Source organism: Phaseolus vulgaris, chromosome 8 (genome assembly GCF_051622355.1).
Source record: "Phaseolus vulgaris cultivar YP4 chromosome 8, ASM5162235v1, whole genome shotgun sequence".
In the NCBI taxonomy this organism is placed as follows: domain Eukaryota; kingdom Viridiplantae; phylum Streptophyta; class Magnoliopsida; order Fabales; family Fabaceae; genus Phaseolus; species Phaseolus vulgaris.
Genome location: NC_143505.1, coordinates 35,332,904 through 35,358,998, shown reverse-complemented (window position 1 = coordinate 35,358,998; position 26,095 = coordinate 35,332,904). Strand labels below are relative to the sequence as shown.

The 26,095-nt window shown below is 36.4% G+C and overlaps 1 protein-coding gene across 20 annotated transcripts in view; it reads left to right on the top strand.

Moving 5' to 3' along the window:
* The first annotated feature begins 13,738 nt into the window (after positions 1-13,738).
* The window catches only part of LOC137824063 (ABC transporter B family member 26, chloroplastic), a 36,631-nt gene continuing 24,274 nt past the window's right edge, over positions 13,739-26,095 (top strand). For 3 of the 20 annotated variants that reach the window (XM_068629501.2, XM_068629498.2, XM_068629496.2), the window contains exons 1-9: positions 13,773-14,267; positions 15,627-15,754; positions 16,144-16,186; positions 18,870-18,914; positions 19,044-19,166; positions 19,261-19,364; positions 20,611-20,665; positions 20,748-20,818; positions 25,321-25,423. In XM_068629501.2, the coding sequence (XP_068485602.1) occupies positions 13,881-14,267; positions 15,627-15,754; positions 16,144-16,186; positions 18,870-18,914; positions 19,044-19,166; positions 19,261-19,364; positions 20,611-20,665; positions 20,748-20,818; positions 25,321-25,423 (1,059 nt within the window). In that variant the 5' untranslated portion in view covers positions 13,773-13,880. Of the gene's footprint in view, positions 14,268-15,626; positions 15,755-16,143; positions 16,187-18,869; positions 18,915-19,043; positions 19,167-19,260; positions 19,365-20,610; positions 20,666-20,747; positions 20,819-25,320; positions 25,424-26,095 lie in introns of those variants that run through there. The other 17 variants (XM_068629504.2, XM_068629503.2, XM_068629502.2 and 14 more) reach the window with 13 other exon arrangements.

Genomic DNA, 26,095 nt, shown 5'->3' with positions numbered 1-26,095 from the left:
CTGATGAAATGATGTCTTATCTCAATATGTTTGGTCCTTGAGTGTTGAATCTGATTTTTGGTGAGATTGATGGCACTTGTGTTATCACACATCAAGGGAACCTTGCTGATTTGTAAACCAAAATCTGCAAGTTGTTGCTTGAGCCATAGAATTTGTGCACAGCAGCTATATATTCAGCCTTAGCAGTAGAGAGAGCAACACATGTTTGCTTCTTGCTATGCCATGATATTAGGCTTGAGCCAAGAAGGTGACAAGTGCCACTTGTGCTCTTTCTATCTAGCTTACAACCTGCAAAGTCAGAATCTGAATAACCAATTAAATGTATTGGAGAGTGAGAAAGATACCATAATCCTACAGATGATGTTCCTTTGAGATATGTCAGAATTCTTTTTGCAACTTTGAAGTGTGACTCTTTAGGATTTGCTTGATATCTTGCACATAGACACACCGCAAACATGATGTCCGGCCTACTAGCTGTTAGATATAGCAAAGATCCAATCAAACCTCTGTATTTTGTTTGATCTACACTCTTTCCAGAAGCTTCAGCATCCATGTAACAGCTTGATGGCATTGGAGTGCTTGCTTCTTTGCAATTCTCCATTTCGAATTTCTTGAGAATCTCCTAACAATACTTTGATTGACTTAAGAAGATCCCATCCTTCGTTTGCTTAACCTGCAATCCAAGAAAGAAAGATAGTTCTCCCATCATAGACATTTCAAACTCACCTTTCATTGCAACCACAAATTCTTCACACAATCTATCTTGTGTAGCACCAAAGATGATATCATCAACATAGATTTGCACAAGAATTATTTCTGCATTTGACTTTTTGATGAAGAGAGTCTTGTCTACCATTCCTCTTTCATAACCATGAGATAGCAGAAAGTTGCTAAGCCTCTCGTACCACTGCCTTGGAGCTTGTTTCAGTCCATACAAAGCTTTCTTCAACTTGAAGACATGGTTGGGATACTTGTGATCTTCAAAGCTCGATGGTTGATCTACATAGACTTCCTCATTGATGTAGCCATTCAAGAAGGCACTCTTTACATCCATTTGGAAGAGTTTAAAACCACTCATACATGCAAAGACCAGCAGCAGCCTCACAACCTCCAATCTAGCAACAAGAGCAAAGGTTTCACCATAGTCTATGCCCTCTTCTTAATTGTAGCCTTTGGCAACTAGCCTTGCTTTGTTCCTTGTGATCACACCATCCTCATCTAGCTTGTTCCTGAAAACCCATTTCGAACCAATAATATTCATTTCATTAGTTTTAGGGACAAGAAACCATACCTCATTCCTTTCAAATTGATTTAGCTCTTCATGCATAACTTCAACCCACTTCTCATCCTTGAGAGCTTCCTCACTTGACTTTGGTTCAATTTGAGAGACAAAAGTTGTGTGCCTGCAGAAGTTTGAGATGGAGCTACGTGTGAAGACACCTTCCTTTATCTGCCCTATGATGTTATCCACTCACAGATCTCTAGGAATCCTCCACTCTTTGGGCAGCTCACTCTGTTGCAGAATTTCAATCGGTTGTTTCTGCGAATCAACCGATTGTTTTTCTGCACAGATTTCCAGCTTCTCCAAATTGATGGTCTGTTCATCTTCCTCAGCACTGGTCTTTGGGATCTGACTGATTCTGCGATCTACCTCATCAAAGACAACGTGAACTGATTCTTCTACAGTCATCAACCTCTTGTTGTAGACTCTATATGCATGACTTGTAAGTGAATAACCAATGAATATACCAAGGTCCGCTTTCTCATCAAACTTTCCCAACCTTTCCTTTCCATTGTTGAGAACGAAACAGCTGAAGCCAAAGACTTTGAGGTGACTGATGTTGGACTTCCTTCCATTGAAAATTTCATATGGAGTTTTCTTCAAAATGGGCCTTATAAGCACCCTATTCATCACATAACAAGAGGTTCTCACTACATCTGCCCAAAAATACTTAGGAAGTGATGATTCACTAAGCATTGTTCTTGCAAGCTCTTCAAGAGACTTGTTCTTCCTCTCTACAACTCCATTTTGCTGTGGTGTTCTTGGAGCAGAGAAATTGATGAGAATCAAATAAAGGAGGCTTTTATTAATGGAGGAAGAGGACATTCACCCTCACATTTGAAGTTCTTCCTTCTAGTCTTCTCAAAATTAAAAGAAGACATAAAATAAAGATGAGGCCCAAGCCCAAAGCCCAAGCCCAAGAAGGCCAAAGCCCAAAGAGCCCAAGTCCATCCCATGAGGGGCAAGGCCAAGCTTTGAAATACTCTTGTATAGTTTTAGGAGGTGTGGTTATTAAATAAAGGAGTGTGAAAATGTAAAATAAAGTCACATTGTCCATGTGACTTAGGAGAGTGGTGTAGGTGTAGTTTTTAGGAGGTGTCATAGTAAAAAAAGGTCACACCTCCCATGTGACTTGTTTTTGGTGGGAATTTCAAATGAGTTTTATTTGAAATTTCCCACCTATTTTTCAGCACCTCCAGGCTATAAATAAAGGTGCTTAGCTTGTACAATTCAGATTTGAATTTTAATTAGAGAAACTATGCTCAAATTTTGAGAGAGCATTGGAGAGCTTTGTGCCTTCTTCTCTAGTCTTATCTTGATGGTTCCATGGTTACCTCAAGTGGCGGCTTGCACACTCATCTATGAGTCTCCATCCTTCTAGTGGCGTGATCATCCAACCATATATCCATCTTCATGAGCTTTCTCTTCTCCTTCCTTCCTTCTCTTTTGATATTCATGTTTTGAGCTTTTGTTCTTGTTTTGGTTCGGCTATTTCTGTTTCCAGCAACCGTTCTTCTTCTTTTCCATGTTTTGGTTTGGTTCTTTTATAATTCCAACACTCTTATTCAGTTTTCTTTCCTTTTAATTCATTTTTTTCGGTTCATTGTTGTTCTTTTTCAATTCTATTCGGTGCATTTGCTTCTTCTTTCACTTTAATCAGTTCAATTTGACTATAATTGGAACTTCCATATGAGTTTGGATTTAGTGCTAGTTTTGGTGAGTTCTTGACTTAGAACATTGATCCAATTCTAAGAAAAAGTGCCTAACTATTGTCCAACTCAAGTTGATTCCTAAGAAGGTCAAGAATCTTTCTCTTCTTTGCTATTGGAATCACATCAGAAATTGTGCAGAATTCCCAACTTCTCACAGAATTTGCCAAACTTCTCATTCTGAAATTCTCCTCCATGATCACTCCTTATAGAACCTATGTTGCTGCTCTTTGTGTTTTGTAGTCTTCTTGCTAGCTTTTTGAATGCAGCAAAGGCATCACTCTTTGATTCCAAGAACAAAGTCCAAGTGTACCTAGAGAAATCATCAACAATAACAAGAGCATAATAATTTCCACCAAGACTCATAGTTCTAGAGGGTCCAAAGAGATCCATGTGAAGAAGTTCAAGAGGTCTCAAAGAAGAGACAACATTTTTGGTTTTAAAAGAACTTTTCACTTGTTTCCCTTTTTGGCATGCTTCACAAATGTGATCCCTCTCAAACTTGAGTTTTGGCAGCCCAATCACAAGATCCTTTTATATTAGCTTGTTCAAATGATTCATGTGAATATGAGCAATTCTTCTATGCCAAAGCCAAGATTCATCTTGCTTGGGTAGAAGACATCCAATTGAACATGGTGAAGAGATATCTAGAAGATACACATTATTAACTCTCTTACCTACCAACATTACCTCTTTAGTGTTGGGTAGACAGATTTCACATGTGTTTGACTTGAACATTACTTGATATACCTTGTCACAAAGTTGGCTAATGCTCAGCAGATTATGCTTTAGGCCTTCAACAAAGAGCACATCATGGATTACCAAGATGTTCTCATCTCCTATGGATCCTTTCCCAAGAATTCTTCCTTTGTTGTTGTCTCCATAGGTGACATGACCTTCTTGCTTAAAGGATATTCTCAAGAACTTTGATTTGTCCCCTGTCATATGCTTGGAGCATTCACTGTCCAAGTACCATAGTTGCTTGCTCTCCTCAAAGATTTCCTACAAAAGAGATTTTCAAGTACAAAGATTTGGTCCCCTTATGAATGTGGGTCCATCTGGTTTATACTTATCAATTAAAGCTTTATTTCCCTTAGGAATCCACTTCATAAGCCCTTTAGGAATAACATGTTTCCTGATTTTACAGAACCTCACAGAATGGCCTCTTTTCATGTAATAGAAGCATGTAACAATCGGTTGTTTCGATGGTCCAATCGATTGTTTTTCTGGCATTTTCGAAAATGATTTTGAAAATCTATCTTGTTTGTTTTGTGGATTAAAACCCAATCCAGATTTTCCAAAAATACAATTTTGAGATGCTAGCACACTCTCAAAGTTGGATTGGCCTTTAGAAAGCTTATCCACTGTTTTAACAAGATAGTGGACCTTCTTTTCAAGATTTTCGCAATTTTCACAAACTAGAGTATCACACTTGCAAGAGGAGTTTTTGTAAATGATTTCCAGATTTTCAAAATCCATTTTTGAATGTTCTAAATCCTCTTCCAGTGTCTTTACTCTGTTTTCTAGCCAGCTGTTCTTTTCTTTTAACCGATTGTTCAAGAGAGTCAATCGGTTGGCTTCTTCATGCGTTTCTTGAAAGGCTTGAAGCAATTGACTATAATTTTCAAAGTTTGAAGAGTTTGATGAACTTACACTGCTTGAGTCATCCTCCTTTTTGGCCATGAAGCAAAGATTGAGGCTTTTCTTATTTTGCCTTCTCTTCCTTCTTGCTTGACTTTTTGTCATTGCTTCCTTTGGTTCATGAGCAGCCTTGAGTGTCTCCCACATTTCCTTAGCAGTTTTGCACTTTGATATCCTGAAAAATTCATTAGTATCTAGTGCAGAAGCTATAATGTTTTGAGCAGACCGATCAAGCTGGGCCATCTTACATTCATCATTTGTCCATTTGGACAAAGGTTTTGCAATGAAAGAATTATCCTTTTTGAACTTTTGAATGTAAGGACCATTCTCAATTGAATCCCAAATTCCTTGATCAATAGATTCAATAAAGATTTTCATTCTTGCTTCCCAAAAGTTATAATTCAATCCACAGAATAAAGGTGGTTTGTAGATTGAAGCACCTTCCTCAAAAGATAGTTTTCCAGCCATAAAAAAGATTTTTGATCAACTTGAACAACTTTCAAGAACCAAGCTCTTGATGCCAATTGTTAGAACTTATGGCCTTAAACGAGAGGGGGGATGAATTGTTTAAGAAAGATTTTAGTAAACTTTTAAGCTTAGAATGAAAAATACTTCAAGAAAACCTTCATTAAGAATTCAGTTTTTCAAAACATAAAGCAAAAGCACAATACTGGAAAAACAATCGGTTGTTTTACCGAAACAATCGGTTGTTTATACCAGTTATTAATTGACAAAATTGAATTTAAAGAGATAGGGATAGAGAAATTGTACACAGTTGTTTATACTGGTTCACTCCAAATCCAGAGCTACATCCAGTCTTCTCAGAACCCTGAGGAAATCCACTAAGCAATCACCACTTGATCACTTACACAACAACCAAGAGAATGACCTTGAACACCTCAAGAAACACACTCTCCTTGGCCAACACTAAGATTGTTGATCTTGAACACCTCAAGAACACACAGCCAATCTCAGCAAACACAGAAACAAATTGTTCAACATAGTACAAGGATTACACTTGTTACAGAAGATAATCTGAAATCAATACAAGCAGAATCCTATTCCAACACTTTGATCAATCACAAAACTCTTAGCAATCTCAGCACTTTGAAAAACTCTTTGGAAAAACTTTGTCAAAGATTCTTAATTGTCAAATCTGTTTCTCTGAATTTATTCAAAGATGTAGTTTGTTATCAAATCTTAACAAACTCTTAAATTGCATTAAAAGATTGGTCAAAACATTTAATGACTGGAGCGTAAGCAGTTAAAATATTTAAAGCTTAGTCAAAGAGAAAACAGTTTTTCTGTTATGGTCCCAAAACAAACAATCGGTTGTTTTCTCGAATCAATCGGTTGTTTTGGTACTTAACAGTTCAACCATTCAAAACAGTTTTCAATCTTTTTCTCAAAACACCTAAGTATAAACAATCGGTTGTTTCGACAAAACAATCGGTTGTTTTAACTTAGTTTGAAATCATTTTACTTTCACAAAGATTGAGAATGCTAATGCTTTAGATTTAATTAAAGGGTGGATTACAACATATAAACTACCCCATAACAAAGCTTAAACCAGCACAACAACATCAAGCATAGCAGAGGCTTCAACATCCTTCAAAGGATTTGGATTCTTCAAAACTTGAACACCACAAGGTTCAACAATTATAACCTTTAACCACAAGCCTTGCCTTGTTCCTTGTAATTACTCCAGATTCACCCAGCTTGTTTCTGAAAACCCATTTGCATCCAATGATGTTCTCCATTGAAAGATCCCATGGAATTCTCCATTCCTTTGGCAGCTCTTCCTGTTGCAAAATTTCATTCGGTTGTTTCGCAGAATCAATCGGTTGTTTTTCTGGACAGGATTCCAGCTTCTCCAAGGTGATGTTCTGCTCATCTTCTTCTGCATAAACTTTTGTAGAACTTTGATCACTATGAATGATTTCCACCAATGAATTCCTCACAGGTTCTCTAAAGATTATTCCTTTCTCAATCCTCAAACAGAGCTAAACTTGATTGAACATGCACCAACCTAATTCAACTAAAGCTCACCAATAAAGCATGCGTCTATCGTTTTAATTAATACCCATTTTGTTCCATGCGTATACTCCATGGGAATTCTTATCTCTTTCCTATTGAATCATTCACCTAAGAAATTAATTACAACAATACGAATTAACTTAGAAACCAAAGTTTAAGATAAGGAAAACTCTCAATCATGCGTTCAAGTACAACCTCTCACAAAAACTAGTTTTCTAGGTGATTAAACAATAAAAACAACTGCTATAAAGAATTGAAAAATGGAACTTTTATTGATCAAAACCTCAAAACTCAATGGGGAATCACAAAGGAATTGACCAAAAGGTTTAACTTTCCATGCGGAGGCAAAAGAATTACAAAGAATAAAAGAAACTAAGAAAACCTTATGAAGCTCCCCTTTCTCCTTGATGTTTGTGTCCTTTTATAGGCTTTTCTACTCCAAGGATCTTGGGAAAGTATTGTAGTTTAGATTTTGTTGACAGTTTCCAACTTTTCATAATTCTTTTTATTTTGTAGAAGATTTGCTTCCAGTTTTGTTTCTGAGATATTGTAGCTTTTGTTTTCTCTTTCTTCTCCTTATAATTTGTTTCCTGTTTTGATTCAAAGAAGCAACTTGGACTTTTTCATATTTGGCCCATTCACAGAGGTAGACACTTCCTTCAGATCTTTTACTCTAAAACACAAAATTAACAAAAATAATAGTTAAGGCCCAAATAAACCCAATTATATGAATATTAATTAAAATAATGGATTTATTTATTATTATAGTCCAATAATTTATGATTAAAGTTATTAAGTGTGAATAAATATATGCTCATCAATGACAAAGATTGACTCATGGCCTAGGATGAAGCCAACCTTTATTGGGACGCCGTGAAGCAAATGGGGCAAACGTTTGCTATGGGGTGCTTGGTTGTGTTGAAGACAAGGGTTCGACAGGCAACAAAAAATCAATAGACCAAAGAGAATTTGGAGCTTCGTCGTAAACTCGAACAACTCCAAGCTGAACTCCAAAATTCACACAACCTGCTCCAAGAGGCCAAACGACTCCAAGCTGAGAATTCGAAGGAAGCCAAGGACCGGGCTCTAGAGTTCGCATGCTTAGCTGAAGAATGGAGCCAACTCTCAGCTGAAAACGAGAAACTAAAGGGAGACTTGACCCGAAGGGATGGGGACCTCGCTGAAGCTATTGAGGAACTTAAGATGGACGCTGCCCAATCCTACCTTGTGGGATTCGAGGTAGCGATTGCACAAGAATCAGGGCTTCACCCCGAGATTGACTATTCTCAACTCGGCCTAGGTAAAACCATGGTCATTAATTAAGGGATTAAAAGCTTTTGTGTAGAACATGTTAACTTTCTTAACATTTGAACAATGTAGTACTTTACTCTTATCAGCACCTTTACCTTATGCATGATGATTGTGAATGTTTTTAGCAATGTATGCCTCACTATCTAACTTAGTTAAACTCGACTAGCTTAAGCCAGTGTATGCCTCGTTATTTAACTTAGTAAATTTCGACTAGCCTAAGTATAACAACTATTGTTAACATATCATTTAACTCTTAGGCTAATTCTCTGAGCATGAAGTAACAAAAATAACAAGAATTCATCGCACAAACTGAGCATGAGAAATCATGGGGTTATCAAAGAACTAACCTTTTGATGAACTATACACCTTAGCCACAATGAGCCGATGCTCATTCTCGACGTACATGGGTGTATTTCACAAATTTGGGCAAGGGTCACATACCTTGACCTCGCCCAGCATTGCTTCGCATACCTGCACCTTTCTGAGCTTTGTCTTCTCATCTTGCACTAAGAATGATTCATTTGTCTCTTAGGGTATCTGAACTCTGATACTCATTCATATATCGAGTCAACCCCAATATATCGTAAGCATAAGCAGACAATTCCACTGCGCATTACTTAATTATTCCACAAAGCGCATGAACTCGGGTGATCGTTCTCTCAACGAGCTAGCCCAACTTACCATACACTTAGACAACTTAGTCATAATACTCATATGCAGAGCGCCTAGCTTGGGTGATCGCTCGCACATTGAGTTAGATCGTCTTACCTTGCTCTGAGCCAAACAACTTAGTTATAGCAAATCAAATTGCAGAGCGCCTGAACTCGGTGGTCATACTGACACTGAGCTAGGTCGTCTTACTTGTCTATAGATAATCAATTTACAGAAAGAGTGATGTGAGTTGATTTTAGGATTGTTCATTTTATGGTGTGACACTTTACTTAGGTTGAGATTTTTAAGCAAAAATATGGTGAGAACTCTAAGAAGATCCCCACTGGACATGAACTTAACCAAGTGGTTAAGTAAGTGCGAAGGTTCACTTCACAAGAGCAAAAGGAAAAGACAATTACAAGGTGAATATGATGCCAATTGATGCAGAATCAAAGAACATGAAAAGGAAAGACAAATAAGAATTGTCGAATAGAAGAATGAAACAAAGTAAGAACATAACACAAGAGTAAAAGTGGAATGACAAATGGAAGAAGAAATGAAGGAAGGAGAAAGCTTATGTGATGGATTTGAGAATGGGAACACGCCACTTGGAGTGTGATTGGCCTCCAAGATAAGTGTTGCTAGCCACCACTTGAGAGCTCTTAATTACTCACAAGATAAGACCTAAATGCTAAGAGGAATCAAGCCTCATTAACACCTCACACAATTTGTTTAGAGTAACTTTTCTTCTATTTATTTCAACATGTAAAATACAATGGGTAGGCCTCCTATTTATAGGGGAAGGAGCCTTGGAAAACAAGCAAGAAGGGTAGGATGGGAAAAGGGAAAAAAGGGGCAATCTTAGGGTTTGACTAAGTCAATCCCGCATCCTAGGCTTGTCCTTTTATAAACTAGGTCACAATGTCTTCCTAAAAGACTAGGAACAAGCTAAAATGATACCTACACCCCTTATTATGCTAAAGGCACCTTATTCTAGCCTATCTTTGTTATTTGGACCCCTAAAGTGAGCCAAATTTATTTACATAACTTTTCTCTTGTGGAAAAGACCAGAAGGAAGAACTTATGATATTCTTGTTTATAACTTCTTCTTCCGTTGATGCTTTCTCGAGGTTTGGTGAGGCTCGACTTTGTATACTGAGATGACTTACCTTTCTGTGAGATGCTTGATGTGTCCTTAGTCATCTGCTGGTTGCTTTGGTTTGTATCAAAGAGCGTTGGCTCGATCAATCTTACCGAGACAGGTCGTCTTATATGTCAATAGATAATCAACTTACACACAGGGTGTCTACTTGGATAATCTTACCAGACAGGTCGTCTTATCTATCAATAGATAATCGACTTACACACAGAGCGCCTACTCGGATAATCTTACCGAGACAGGTCGTCTTATCTGTTAATAGATAATCGACTTACACAAAGGGCACCTACTCGGATAATCTTACCGAGACAGGTCGTCTTATCTGTCAATAGATAATCAACTTACACACAGGGCGCCTACTCGGATAATCTTACCGAGATAAGTCGTCTTATCATGTGTTAACTCTAAACAAATAAACAAAACTAATGCACCATCTTTCAAGAACAAACTTATCATTAGTTGACCTTGTTAAAAAACTCTCCAAAGGGAAAAAAGCATCACCTTAAACATCACATTGTTCAGAAAGAAAGCATTAAAACAAGATATTTTAGCTGAAATAAAACTTAAGATTTGTCGCGTTCCACGTTCGAGGAATGGCTCCCCCCTCTAGAGTTTCTAGCTTGTATGCTCCATTCCCGAGCACCTCGACTACCCGAAACGGGCCAATCCACTTTAGAGGTAATTTGTTTTCTAACTGGTAGGGATGGGCGTTTCGCATGACCAAGTCGGCAACTTGGAACTGCCGAGGTCTCGCCTTGGTCTTTTTCCTTAACTCCACCTTTCTCTATAGAGCCTTTGAGTTAATGCGGGCCTGTTCACGCACTTCATCTAGCAGATCCAGGTCCACCTTCCTTCCTTTTGTTAGACTCTTCAATAATGAAGTTCTGGAACCGAGGAGAGCTCTTTTGGATCTCTACTGGTATCATGGCATTTGACCCATATACAAAATTGAAGGGCGTCTCCTTAGTTGTTGACTAAGGAGTGGTGTGATAAGCCCACATAATTTGAGGAACTTCTTCTGACCAAGTTCCTTTAGCCTTCTCTAGTCTCCTCTTCAACATTCTCAGCAAGACTCTATTGGTTGACTGAACCTGGCCATTTGTTTAGGGGTGTTCTACCGAGGCAAATATTTGCTTTATCCCGAGCTCCAAGCACAACTTACACAATTGTTGACTTGCAAATTCGGTTCTGTTATCGGACACCAGGTGTCTAGGGATCCCAAAATGGCATATAATGTTTTTCCACACAAAATACTGCACCTTGTGAGCAGTTATTTGTGCGACTGGCTCGGCTTCAATCCACTTAGTGAAGTATTCAATGGCCACTATGAGATACTTCATCTATCGTATCACCAATGGCCACTTAAACTTATTTCCTTCTATCTCCCTTTCCTGAACCTCACCAGTAGGCCCAAGTCGCCTCTCGTTGGCGTCTTCAGCCTCCACAATCCATTATGGCTCTCTTGCCTGAATAGTGATTGCTTAGGTTCCTCTCCTGTTTTCCAAGCTACTCTCGTAGCATTTCCGGGCCATCTTCTACTGCACCCAACCTGTTTAGGGAAGGTCACCCCAAAAGCAAGTTATAGGCTGAAGATGCATTAACCACAATGTACCTCACAGTAACCGTCTTAGTCGAGGTGCCATCAGAAAAAGTCGTCCTCAGCTCAATGTACCCTCGCACCTCCACCTGATCTTCCGCGAAGCTAACCAAGCACCCATCATATGGCCTCAGCTAGTCGGGGGACAACTACAAACTGTTGAACGTTGGCCAGAACATCACATTTGCCGAGCTCCTTGGTCAATGAAAACTCTATGTACCTTCCTTCCCACGGTGACAACAAATATGACCATTGGATCATCCTCGTGTGGAATCACGTCTTCCAAGTCAGAGCTTGTGAAGTAGAGATCGAGCTCTGGTGGATGGTCATGCCTCCTTGCCTCCAGAGACATCACTACTCGCGCGTATCGCTTACATTTGGAAGCAGAGCTCCCTCCTTCAGAGAATCCTCCTGAGATGGTGTCAACTCTCCATTGATTGGGATCTCGTGTACTTGGTCCCTAAGAGCAACTTCTCCCTTTGGATCTTCCTGATCAGACTCAAGGTACTCCTTTAAGAACCCCTCCTTCACCAAGCTCGGCAGTTGGTGACCCAGGGCTATGCACCGCTCGACGTCGTGCCCAAACCCCTTGTGGAACTTGCACCAGACGTCCTTTCGCAACCCCATATTCTTGTCAGTCTTTTGAGGAAACTTCAGCTTGTCCACTACCTCTAGCATGCCTAGAAATTCCTTGTAGGATACTTAAAACTTGGGTCGAAATGCCAACTCCCATCTGGCCTTCGCCTTAGGCTCGTTTCTCTTGGCTACGTATGGTGTGTACCTCGAGTCCATTGTCTTATCGGCCGAGGTTTCGTTAACCCTCAAAGGTCAGGCTCGGCTGCTCTCCTTAGGCTTAGGCTGCCTCGAAGACGAGCTGCCACGCTTCATGGCTACAATCCTCCACGTTGATGTGGGCAACAATCTGTTGTCGTATCTCGGAGAATGTCTCTGCCAGATTTCTTATCAACGAATTGTTGAACGGTCCTGTCGCGATCCCTTGTTCGAAAGAGGTGACCATGAGAACTTCATCATGGGTCTGGAGTCTTACTGTAAGTGCCCAGAATCTGTTCAACTAATCCTTCAACAACTCTCCCTCCCTCTATTTCACGTTGAAGAGGTCATACAACATTGGAGGCTTGACCTGGTTGACAGAGAACTGTTCTCTAAACAGTCTGGAGAACTGCTCAAAAGAGGTGATGTGGCCATCGGGAAGCCCGCTGAACCATTGTAGTGTTGTACCTATGAATATGCTCATGAACATCTTGCACTGAATAGCCTCCGTTCCTCCAAAAACAATCATATGGGCATTGAATGCCGTGAGATGATTTTCAGGGTCTTCTACCCTTGTGAAAAAAATCTTGGATGTGATGTAGTGCGGTGGCACAAGCTCATCCATGATCGCTTGCAATAATAGCTTGGGACGATCTCTCAAGGGCAAATTCGACCTTCGCTCCCTTGTAGAACGTTGGTCACGCTGATGTAGATTCTTGTGCAAGTCGTTGTTGGTCTTGCACAATTCCTCATTGGCTGCCCGGGAAGCCTATATCTCTTCCATCAGTTGATCCTGCAAAAGCACATTGCTTAGCTCGGGCTTCTGCTCGTAGCCTCTCTTGCTCGGCTCTAGCTTCTTGCTAGATCCGTTCCTGCTCTTGTTTGTACTGCTCATTGGCTTCTTGGAGAGCCCTCATGATCTCCATGAGTTTCTATAAAGTGGGGCCATCACTTCCTTCGGATCTCAGTGGTCCTTGTCTAATGTTCCTCATCACGTTGAAAGGTTTTAAACACGGATGTGGGTGGGATTAGGTTTTATCGGACTCCATGGTGGGCTCAAAATGTTCCCGTTGGTTGACTTTCTCGTCGGTGGACCTGATTGGAAAGCTCCGCTTCTAATCTGTCTCCTCCAGATTCTTTTCTTCGTTTTCTTTTCGCTCTAGAACGTGACTCTGTTTAGACAGAGATGACTCTACCGATTGATCATAAAATATTATATAAAAATCCATACAATCATTCTTTAATTATATATAATAAAAAAGTATTTTATAAAAAATTATTTTTCTTTAACTATATATAATAAAATAAAAAATTTTAAAAGCATATACTTAGTATAAGGAATGTATTTGAAAATCGTAAACATGATATACAATTTCTCCATTTTTTTTTAAAATTTTTTAGATTTTAATTTTATTTTTATTAAAAGCGTATTGGTTCCATACGATTTTAAATTGAATTTGCATACTCCAGATTTTCTTATAATTAAATTGTATTATGCTATTTACCCACTTTTATAAATACTTTTTTTTGTCTATTTTCTGAATTTTCGTTTTAAATTACACCGAAAAAAAACCTAAAATATTCAAATAATGATTCCGTATGAAAAGCTCTTCGGTGGATTTGTTCCTTCTCACAAATTCCATAAATCTGAAAAATAGTGCAAGAAATTACCATGGTCTGTTTACATTTCATAGTAATAGCTTCTGAAGAGAAACATCAGCAATGATCATGTCCTCTAGCCAAAACTTCCTTCGTTTTCCTCACTCCACCATTCACTTAACCCACATTCCCGAATGGAACACCTTCGTACCCTACATCTCTACCAAACCCCAAGTCCACTTTTTCTCCTCCTTCACCCACCCGGGTCGCTCCGAAACCTTCCGAATCATTGCCCCGAAAACCCTGTGCCAGCTCGGTCCCCTGTTCGCAAAACGGGTCGGGCTTTTGGGATCAATTCTACCCAGTGGAGGCTGGTGGGCCTTGCCGGAGCTCCGGGAAGACGGCGTGGAGACAACGGCGGCGCTGACTGCTCTCCGGCGTATATGGGAATTGGTCGCCGATGAGCGACGGGTCGCGTTTGTGGCGGTTGTGTCCCTTGTAATTGCTGCTGTGAGTGTGAATTGTAATAGTTACTTTCTATTCCGTGAGAGTTTGTATGAAAAGCTTCTTCGCAAGCACTTACGTGAGAAGCAAGAAAATAAAACAAGTTTCTCGGTAAACTTAAATTAACCTCAAACTTCAAAAGCTATAGAAGCTCTATCACGTAATTTTTTCAAAATTCTTATTTTAAATTTGTACAATATATGAAAAGTATATTTCAGTTTTTTCTTCTTATTTTTTCTTTAATAGGAATGACTATGGAGAAATTTATAGACACCTATTTTAATTATTATTTGCAAACTGTGCCAAAACACAAAGAATCTTATGCAGAGTGTAACATTCAACTCTAGTGGGTTTATTGAGCATAATTTAGTTACCAAGAAGTTGCTAATATTCCTTTAGTTCTAACTGCTATATATAAATTCGTTCTCAGGGATGTTAACTAGTTGATAATTTTTTATGGTACTGTGAGCTTTGTGGAACAAAAGTAATACCAGTATATCTTTCAGTGACCGGATTATATATTTAATAGTGTTTGTTTCTTTTATAGAAGTCTGGTAGGTTAAATTTGGATAACACTTGTTATTCTGCACTACAATGTTGTCTGGGAAATGTTATATATTTCATGAGTTTAATATTCATGTACTATCTTGGAAAACAATATTATAGTTTGAAGTATCTACCAATTAAAGTAATTACTATTAAGTCAATGAATTTATCATATAAAATACCTTTACATTGTCCATGTATTCTAAATAGATTCATATTCCTTTGTTTCAATATTTGTTCCCCCTTTTTGTTTCAATGGAGTTCTATAGTCGAGTGCGTGGTATAATACTGTATCACTGATCACGTGTTGCCATGCATTTCAATAAAAGAGTTTGACCCTGACATTATTAACTATCTAAAAGTTCAATCTTAGTGTTTTCCATTGCATGATTGAGGGATAGATGGTCCACCAAAACCCCTCCACTTGGTTATTGGTTACGTAACTTCTTTTTATTGCGAAGAAGATCTAAGACCTAATTACAGAGATCACTCTAGAAATAGCCTCTCTAATCTAAGATCTTAGTGCACTTGGTTGCCACTTCTTTTAAGAACTATGACCTCGTGCAAGGAAGGCGGGTAGGCTAAGGTCCATGCACAGTTTTCTAGATAATGTTATCAAGCAAGCTAGCTGTTTTCCCCAGAAAGACTCAGCACCATTTGAGTTATGTTTCTTATAGTTTATTAAGTTTTATTTATTAAGAGTTGGTAAAGGCACTATTGTCCTAAAATAACTGGTGCAACTTGATATACGTGCAACACTGTAGCTTCATATTTTCTCCTAATCTATGTTAGTTCTCAGTATTTATTCTGCTGCTGCAGCTTTCAGAAATCTCCATGCCAAGTATATTGGCAGCATCAATATTTTCAGCACAGAGTGGTGAGACTATGGCATTCTCTAGGAATGCACTGTTTTTGCTTCTTTTGTGTTTAACATCAGGGATATGCAGGTGATTCTTAGAGCTTTGTTTCTCTGTAACCTATTTTTTTTAGTCATTCTTCCTGATATCTCTACAATGGTTAGTAAAATGGTTATCAAGGTCCTACAGGACAGACTTAATACACCCTAAAGTAATTAGGGAGCTTGTTCTCAGTAACTAGGGCCACTTATAGTTAAAATAAGATACTACTGATATCTGAACTTTGAAAACACATGACCTAATTGTTAAACCTTGTGTGAAGTGCCTAATGCTTTTTTCTATATGTTTATTCTACCATTCTCTAAACAAGGAACACTTTGACTCTATTTATTGCTTAGTCTTGATATGGGCTATTTGTCATATGTTTTAGTATTAAGATGGAGTGGGTCATAATTTTGTTCTCCCATTTTGAATTTCAGTGGCCTACGAAGTGGCTGCTTTGGAATTTTGAATGTAACCTTGGTAAGTCTTTCTTGATCTCAGCCCTTTCTCAAATCTCAATTAACATTTTCGGATGGATCAACTTTCATATGCAGGACAGTTTTCTTTACTTGTCCATCATGCCTCTACTATTGCTATGAATTATTATGAATTTTATGCCAGATAATACAATCAGTGGAGCTTTTCTAGGGAAATTCCCAGGCTAATGTTTGATAGTAGATAGGGTTTGTTCTTGTTGTTATTGGGTTTACATGATGTATAGTTTGTTGGTAAAGTATTTACAAGGTATTTGAGCTTTTAGTGTTGGTCTAGTACTGGGGATCTAGATTCCCTATGAGCAGTGATACTTCACAAATTCTTGGAAAGTTTGACATAACATGTGAGCCCTAGAAGGTGGGTTGAATTTACACTTAAAACTGTTTCACGAAGTTTTTCAAAAGACAAATATGAATAGACGGTCTCATACTATCGTCTACTAGTTCGAAAATGTTTTCAAAATGTTTTTGAAAAAATTGTGCAAGGATATAAATGTGCAATATAAATGTATAGTAGAAATAACAATGAAAACATGTTTTTTTTATTCTTGTTCAGTCAAAATGAACTATATTCAATTCTCCTTTAAAAACTCCTAAAAAGGGTTTTATTATAATCAAACTGATTGCACAAGTATTCTCACTACCACTCCTGACTCATAAGAGTACACAAAGTCACTTTTGGTTATCACCCTTTTCTTCTTCGGAGATAAAAACACAAGTATTCTTTGAAACTAAGCCACTTCTGGCTTTCACAAGTATTTTATGAGTGTTACTGATGGCTAAAACAAAGATAAGCTGTTTTTGAGTAAAAGGAAAATCTCTTTATGAGAGGATACAAAATCTAAGCTCTCCTTAAAGCAAGATAACTTCATAAAAGTGAAGGTTTTACAAAGAAAATCACTCTCTGAATATTGTCTATCAGATGGTCTAACACTTAGAGATTTTTAGCACTTCTAATTATAGCGACATTGCATGCAATATATGCATTTTGCATTCTCTCGTCAGTTTTTTTTCTTGCATAGAAAGACACTTTTATTGCTAGTTGGTGTGTTGATCTTCTGTTGAATGTATTAGAGCTAAGAGTTTGTAGCCTTTTAGCTAACATCTTTTGTGTTACATTCAGCTTGCTGTGCTTAAAGCAACTTTCACTCTGATAATCATTTTCTTGTATTGACAACATATCTAGCATACACATTTAGAAAGCTTTGTCTACTGGTGCACTGTTGTGTCAGAATCTTCATAAGCAGACGTGAGTCAGTTCTGTATGCTGTAGATGGTCTGACAAATTCAAATGAATTCATGTCTTGTGTATTGTAGTGCATCTTGTGCATTTTGCTCGTTTTGGTAGAGTCTTCTTATGTTCTATATGTTTTGAAGATCTTGCTTTGTAGAATAGATGTTTTTTATTATGATATTATGATGACTTGTAGGTAGATCATCTTTTGTTCGATTACTTAGATGAAATCATCAATTCATCAAAATAGAATACTATTTGTTATGATAAGAACATATGAGATGAATATTTCTTATTGAGATTGTACTAGAAGGGCCGGACTAGACTGTCAAGAGTAGAAGTATACCATCCAGGTGTAACAATGTTAAAACAACAAGAAGGAAAAAAGAGAAAGGCCATAGAAACACCCAACCCTAGCCTCTGAAATGTCCTACACAATGCAGCCACTTTGTATAGTATTTTTTCCCCTCCTCTTCCACACCAATATGGTTAGGATTCCCCATTTCTTCTTTTTTGCAGCTCAACATTCGTATCATTTTGCTCACTGTTCCCTCCCTGGACCATGGGTAAATTAACTCCTCTCTAGGTCCATTATCCATCACCTTAGCTCCTTAATGGCTCCTTCTAGAGTAATCATGAGTTATGGGTTTAATACACTGATTCATTATATTTTTTGTGTGGTTACACTATTAGGTAAGGATGTTAGCCTTTTCACCAATGTCTCAGGTATGACAATGGTGTAAAAGGAACTTCAAAGTCTAGCCGACAAAGCAAATTATGTGGGGAACTAATGCAAATAGAAGGCTTAATTGGTTTTCATTAACATTAAGTTAGGCTTAGTTTTGGAGGTCAAGGGAGAGTTATTTTGAACTTCAATTAGAATCTCCCCTTTTGCTCAGAAGTTTTGGAGGTTTAAACTAAGGGAGAGTTTTTTTTTTTCTTTTTTTTTTGTGTAGCTTTCTTTTGATTGTAATTTTATGAATTGGAACTTTTTTCGGTTTCTTGTGTGGGTTTTTCTCATGCATTCTTTTGAGGAAAAATTTCAAGCCAGGAAATGTCATGATCAATGTCGGGGTAAGCAAGAAAAAATGCTTAATAATGAATGGTTAAACTACTAGATAGCACAATTAACAACTTTTTGTTATCCATTACTCTCTTGCTCCAACATTTCCATTAAGACATCCCACTTGGGAATTCTCCATTGCCTTTTTGTGTTCACATTTCATTACTACAGCTTCAATTTTCTACTTTGACTGAATTGTTTATTCCATCCATATAATTTCATGGGATTACCCTCTTCTCCTGGTTCTTAGTTCTTATTGCTATGGCAGATCATTTTCACACTCCAATGTTGTGCTTTTTTCTTTAAAGTACCATTGTTGTCTAAGATTGACAGCACCAGTCACCATCCAATGTTCCATGCTTAATTTTTCAGGTAAAGCATCTACGAGAAAACTTATATACCACAATTCTTTTTCAGGTATGCATTATATACAACACTAGTGGGCATTATTTAGAATTTTTTTGGTTATTTATTTATATGTTTTGCTATTTCTTTCTTTTCCTCTGGTTAATCTATGGCCTATGTTTGTTATTATCTGTGATGTAGGACATCTCCTATTTTGATAAAGAAAGGGTTGGTGACTTGACAAGCAGGCTCACAGCAGATTGTCAAAGACTATCCCATGCAATAGGAAATGATCTTCAGCTGATATTACGCAACACTTGTCAGGTGTTAATTCTTACATTACATATTAATCTGTTATTTTAATTTGATGACTTTATCTTTCCATCTAGTATTATCTGTTCTTTTATTTTATATATAGGGAATTGGAGCAATACTTAATTTGATGGTTTTATCTTGGCCTCTAGCATTATCTGCCTTGGTGATTTGTTCTATTTTATCTGCAATTTTCTTGGTTTATGTACAGTAAGCATCGGTAACATCTTCCCCTTTATGTTAAACCTGTAGCTTTGCTTCATTATTTTCTTACGTCTTTTGGTTCTCTTTTGTTTTGTATTTTTTTTATAAGATCTCCTGTCTCCCTGTCTGTTTGTATCTATTTTTCTATTATAATAGTGAAATTACTTTTGTATCCGTAAAACATTTTGTGCTTTATTGAATTTCTCTTAAGCTTCGATTTTTTCCTTTGATTATATTTATTTCTACATATATACATATCCATAATTTTTTTAATCAATAGAAAGAATGCTATCGCATCACTATACAAGGTTACAATCCTAACCAAGTTAGCACTATAATTTGTACCAATCACATGCAGAATTCTTGATACAATTAATAGAAAAAAAATACAAAAGTTGCGGGACCAAATCGAAACCCACTAAGAAAATCTGTAATGTGGGAGGCCACATCTATTTGTACAGAAATCGGAGACAATATAAGGAGGCTATCCATCCCACCAAGTAAAAAATAAAGTTCTAAGACCATAAACAGCTAAGCTATCTTCACACTTATTTCCCTCCCTAAAAATGTGTGAAAATATAAACTGTATACCCGTAATTTCCAAGGAACTAAAGAACTAGCATACAAAGCTTTCACAGTAAGTGAAGAATCCGTCTCCACCCAAAGAGCTGGCCAAATTTTTTGATCAGTGATATCAATAGCCTGAATAACACTCACGAGTCCAGCTTCAAAAGCTAAATTTGCTTGTATAAATTTTGCAAAACAACCCATGTTCTCCATTTTTATTGTGTTTTCCTTTGCTTTGATTGGCATTGTAGTTGTTTTCTTTAATGCTTACCATGCATATCCTTTTTTTATCGTTTGCTTAATGAATTTTTATAAATTGAAGTTCAATTTTATTGCATAATTTCTATGCAGTGAAGTTAAGCCATTAAATTGCTGCTGACATACATACATCATGTTTGTCTCAGCTAGTTTTTTTGTTTATGGATTTCATTTTAATTCTGTTGTCTTAACTTTGTCTAGGATATTTTGACATAAACTTTATGTAATTTAAGGTTTTACTATAAGTCATCTTGTTTGAAATGAAAGGTTCTTTAGGGCATTTAAAGATGGAAAACTGTTCTGACTAAGGTGATAAATGTGCTTAAATGTTTACAAATTTAAATTAACCATAGATATTTCCCTTCTAGTTTTATTTACACCTTTGCATTGCTGATGGTCTGAAGCATGTATTTTTTTGTTTTAATAGGTATCAGAGAAAGGCAGCAAAGTTAATCCAAGATTTCACAGCTTGTGCAAATGATGTATATATATTATACCAGTAGATATTGTTTCTGAAACAGTGCCCGGAATCTTATTTTAATTATTAATATTTTTTCTATGCAGGTTGCTCTGGAAACACTTTCTTCAATAAGAACTGTCCGAGCTTATGGAACAGGAAAAAGAGAATTTGGAAGGTGCTTTATTCTGTTTTTTGTTACTGAATATTCTCGCCAAAAATCTATATTTTTACTTTATGTTACAATGGGAATATCTCATAATATCAATATCATATCTTGAAATATTTGTGTATATACACATTATCTTTCATTTTGAAATTTTCTAATATTTTATGATTTTCTTTTGTATTTAGTTTGGATTCTTAATCTAAACAAGGATGGCTTTAGTTTAGGTTTCATCATATTTCATATTGTAATACATAACAGTGCACAAGTAATACTATTCAAAGTCTCTTAGTTCTCTTTTTTCCCTCTACCTAAAACCACTTAATTAGAACAATTACTTTAGTGGCATGGTAAGATCCCTATCACTGAAGCTTTTAATTGGTAATGTATAGGAACCTAACCATTTGTGCAAAGTTCAAGGCTCCTACAGTCTTACGCTCTCAATGATATAGCTCAATCAAACTATGCATACCAATAAGTTTCGAGCATGAAAGGGGGATTGAATAGAACTTATTAAATTCTAGGGAATTGTAAAACATTGAGCTGAAACCGTATGTTTCCATGACAACAGGAGGTGTTTTGTTTATATTGAAAAAATGAATCAATACATTAAATAGAGAGATTTGATATCTTTAATAGCTAAAATATGACACGAGAATAAATAAAATGTTTCAAATAATACATATATAATCTAAATATTCTTGATTATATCAACTCCTTCTTTCTATAATTATAACCAAGGTTATCAGACTTGAAAGTCTACTCAGACTCGTGGGAGGCCTATAAACCCGACTCGTAGACTCATAAGAGTTTACTTCATATAAAAAATTTAACAAAATAAAATAAAATTCATGATAGCAATTCCATAATATTGAAATAAACAAGTTCATACACCAACAAAATAACTAAAGCAACACCATCCATTTGTCCAAGGATATTGAACTTTCTTTTCTTCATTGAGGCATCTTTAGCTTTTGAGACAACTTTCAACATTAAAGCTTTGATTTCTTCTGCTACTGATACACAAGGTTCAGAGTCTTATCTAGTTATGGCAAGATGATGTTTGAATATGAAAATGCCTCCGTTAAATGTCTAAGGAGTAATTACATTTCACTTTTTTTCCGTTTCCTGAAGAATAATTCCATGTTTTCCTTCCAATATTTGTTCGATTTCCCACATAATTCTTACTTCTAGGTGGTAGTGGAAATGCTGAATTTGAACAACTTTTAGACATCTTACAATTTGCAAAAAATCTAAAAAAAAATTCAATCTGCCAAAAATCTAAAAAAAAAATCCAATTTGCCCAAAAATCCCTAATCTGCCAAAAATCTCAATCTGTCCAAAAATCCCCAATCTGCCAAAAATCCTAATCTGCCCAAAAATCCCCAATCTGTCCAAAATTCCCAAACCCAACCTAAAAATAACCCTAAACCCAATCAGCTAAAAGGCCCCAACCCAATTTAAAAATCCCTAACCTTAAACCCAATATGGCATAATTTCCTAACCTTAAACCTAAGCCCTGCAAAACCCAAAGCATGCCAGCAACAAAATACCTGCGGTGCAGTGAGGTAGCGTGGACGATGCGCGGTGAGTGGCGGTGGCGTGAACGATGAGCGGCGGGGTGCAACGAGGGACCGTGAACGTGAAGTATGGAACTAGGTAAAGAAACCCTAAATTCTAATCTAATCTTAATGAAACACACCGTTTTTGTCTTTTTTTTTTCACAACTCGGTGAGTCGGCCTCAAACTCGCGAGTTTGCTACGAGTTCACCGAGTTTGATTGAGTCTGCTCCAAGTTTACTCAAAAACGAGTTTACTCCCGAGTCAACTCGTGACCCTTCAGTAGACCACCCTTAAACTCGTTAAGGTTTATGAGTTAACCTAGGGTTTGATAACCTTGATTATAACACTCCCTCTCATGTTGGAGCATATAGGTCGTATGTAACCAACTTGTTTCAAAATATAATTGATCATCGCTCCTCTTAGAGACTTGATGAACATGCCAGCAATTGTTCATTAGAGTTGACAAATCTAGTGGTGATGTTTCCAATCTCCAATTTTTCTCTTGTGAAATGACAATTCATCTCAATATGTTTAGTTCCCTTATGATAGACAGGATTAGAAGTAATGTGTAATGTTGCCTAGTTGTCACATACAACGTGCATTTGGAAACTTTCAAATTTAGGCTCTTTGAGGAGTTGTTTTAGCCATATGATCTCACAAATGACTAATGTCATTGTCTTGTATTCTGCCTCTGCATTTGACCTTACCATAATATTTTGTTTCTTACGTTTTCATGATATTAACTCATCTCCAACAAGAACAAAGTACTCTGAAGTGAAGTGTTTATTGCTTGGTGACCTTGCCCAATCACCTTCAGAATACCTAATAGTTTGAGTGTTTTCCTTATCTTCACAAATGAGGCTATTATAGGAGACTTCTTTGTTAGAAAAGAATGAGTGACTCAACTAAACTAAGAGGGGGAGAGGGTGAATTGATTTTGAAACTTTTTCACAAAGATTTCCCTTTAAGTTCTTTTTAAAAACTCTTTTCAATTTGAAAACTGAATGAAATTAGATTTGGAATCAAGATTGATACAAGATTGAAATGCAACGCAATAAAAGAAGATAAAGGAAAGGAAGATTGCATAAGAAGTTCTATACTGGTTCAGATCCAATGATCTTTAATCGAGTTTCAACTATTCAACCTTAGAATAACTAATTCAACTATCTTCAAGAAGTTTGCACAAAGCACTCAACAATTACAAACTCAAAACAAAATAAAAATCAACCATTGAACACTCTCAAGAGGATATTAGTCTTAGCAACTTTGATCACACAAGAGGATGTATGCCTTATCAACTCTTGAACAACAAGAAAACAATACTGGAACAGTTCAACAAGAACATCAAAGAAAAAGTTTACCAAAATTACACAACAAAAGCGAACAGTAAGATTCTTATTTTTGAACAACACAACCTTGAATCTCAAATCTTATAAATAGTTTGAGTGTATGAAAATTGCCTAGAGTATCTCAATTTGAATTGATTTTGTGATTGTAATCGTTGTATAAAAGATTTAGATAGAAGTTCTATTTATATAATTTTGAAAACTTTGATGGATAGTAACGCATTATTAGATTATTTCAAGATGCTAATCGATTATTCTTAGTTAAACTTAAAAAGAAATTTCAACACTTTTTGTTTTAATTGATTATGGCATGTGTTAATCGATTATTTCTGCTTTACAATTAATGCATATAACACATCAATTATGAAAGATGTTAATCGATTAATATCCTAGAACATGATTTTCCAACTCTTTGGTTTAATCGACTATTAGAGAGATAACCAATTATGTTGTTTTGAACCTCATCAGAAACAATTTAATCAATTGTACAAATATTTAAACGATTAACAAGACCATAAAACCTTTTCTATACATTTTCTCACTTTTCGAAGCACGTTTTCTTTTAATTCATTTTAGTAAAGGTTTATCCCCCTTATTAAGGATCAACCTCCCATGCAAATGGTTCTTGCAATCTTCCAAACCAACCAAATATACTTCTTTTGGAATCTGAATTGAAACCATATCATCCTTGATGCATGATAAAGGCAACTATGACAATGGGATGTTGCAGGCATTATTCAAGGCTTGCACAAAAGTTTTGCGTTGAACCCATACAAATTGTTGAACCAGTTTGGAGACACCATGATCTTGTAAACATCCCCAAGGTATTTGGAACCCTGCAGAATCAGGGCCCATACTACAGAGAAAGCGAACAAGAACAACCAAGAACGCAAAGCAACAAATAAGAACCTGTAAAAACTGAAAAAACAACCAAAACAACAGGAATAACCAAACCACAAGGACCCCAACATCGTAGAAGGAGAAAGAAGAAGCTCAAACTCCCTGAAGAATAACCAAATAAGGGGAGGGTTCTTAGAGAGAATCTTGATTTCAAATTTTGAAATAAGCTTTCTGTATTGTTATTTGAATTTCTAGACTTGCTATTACTATTAATTATATGGTTGTCTTTATTATTTTTGAATTACAATTATATTTATGCATTTTTTAATATTTTTTAGTTACATAATGTATTTTTTTTTTTTGTCCTTGATGCTTTTGCCATAACTTGTTATGACTTTTGATATATTTTCATAAAGGATTTTGGGGTTACCAATATTTTTCGTTATGTGATATCAATAACATTGAGCTATAGGCTTTGATACTAAGTCATTTCATCTTAAAACCAATTGGAATTAAGCAAAGTGGTCCTACAAATATATTAGCCACACTCCAAAAATTGAGACAAGCAATGTGAGACTTCCCAATACCCCTCCTCCACATATCTTGCCAAACTTGACAATTACCAAGTTAATTTATAGGCTCTGATACCTTTTTTGCGATACTATACTAGATTGTATACACAAGTTTATGATAGATTTTTTGTGTAAATGTTTATATCTATTTGAACAATATTGACGTCCATAAACCCATTTTATATTTATTCAGGTACAAGCAATGGCTACAGAGCTTAGCACTTATAACTCTTCGAGAGAATGTGGCTTTTGGGTTTTGGGACCTCATATTTAGCACCTTATACCGTTCTATGCAGGTTTGGCTTATTTAACCTTATTAAAAGATACAAAACTAGTAATTGATTGTTGAGGTTGCTGCATTATTTCAAAAGGGAAAAAAAGCAATTGAAAGAAGTTAGATTAGAGGGGTAGTTATGTGTTTGGATGATAGTTACTTTTAGTTGTGCGTGGGTCATAACTATTTAGATAGTTATATGTTTTCGTTATATATGCATGGGTACCAATTACCTAGTAGGGGAGAATGGATATGCAAATTTGGATGTATGTTTGAGATAATTTTCTGTTAGGGTTTAGGCTTGTGTTTTGTGGGTTTGTGCTCTAATTTTAGTTTGGTCCAAAATTGTTATCATTAAAATTGTTCTATTTGTGTTGATCATAAGATGAATACTCATATTAATGAATTCTTGTGTGTTATTGAGCACAACCAAGAAACATATTATATATAGATTGTACAATATATTACATAGATATGGGCCTAGGCCCATATAATGGAAATACATTTAACAATCTCCTTAAGCTTTTTCATATAAATCATATGCACCAACCTTGTTACATATATAATCAATTTTAAGACCTCTGCAATAATTTGGTGAAGAAAATTGTGAACTGATAACTGGAATTAACAAGCTGAGTATTAATGTCTCCATATATAATCTTTTTACGAATGTAGTGAAAATCTATCTTACTAT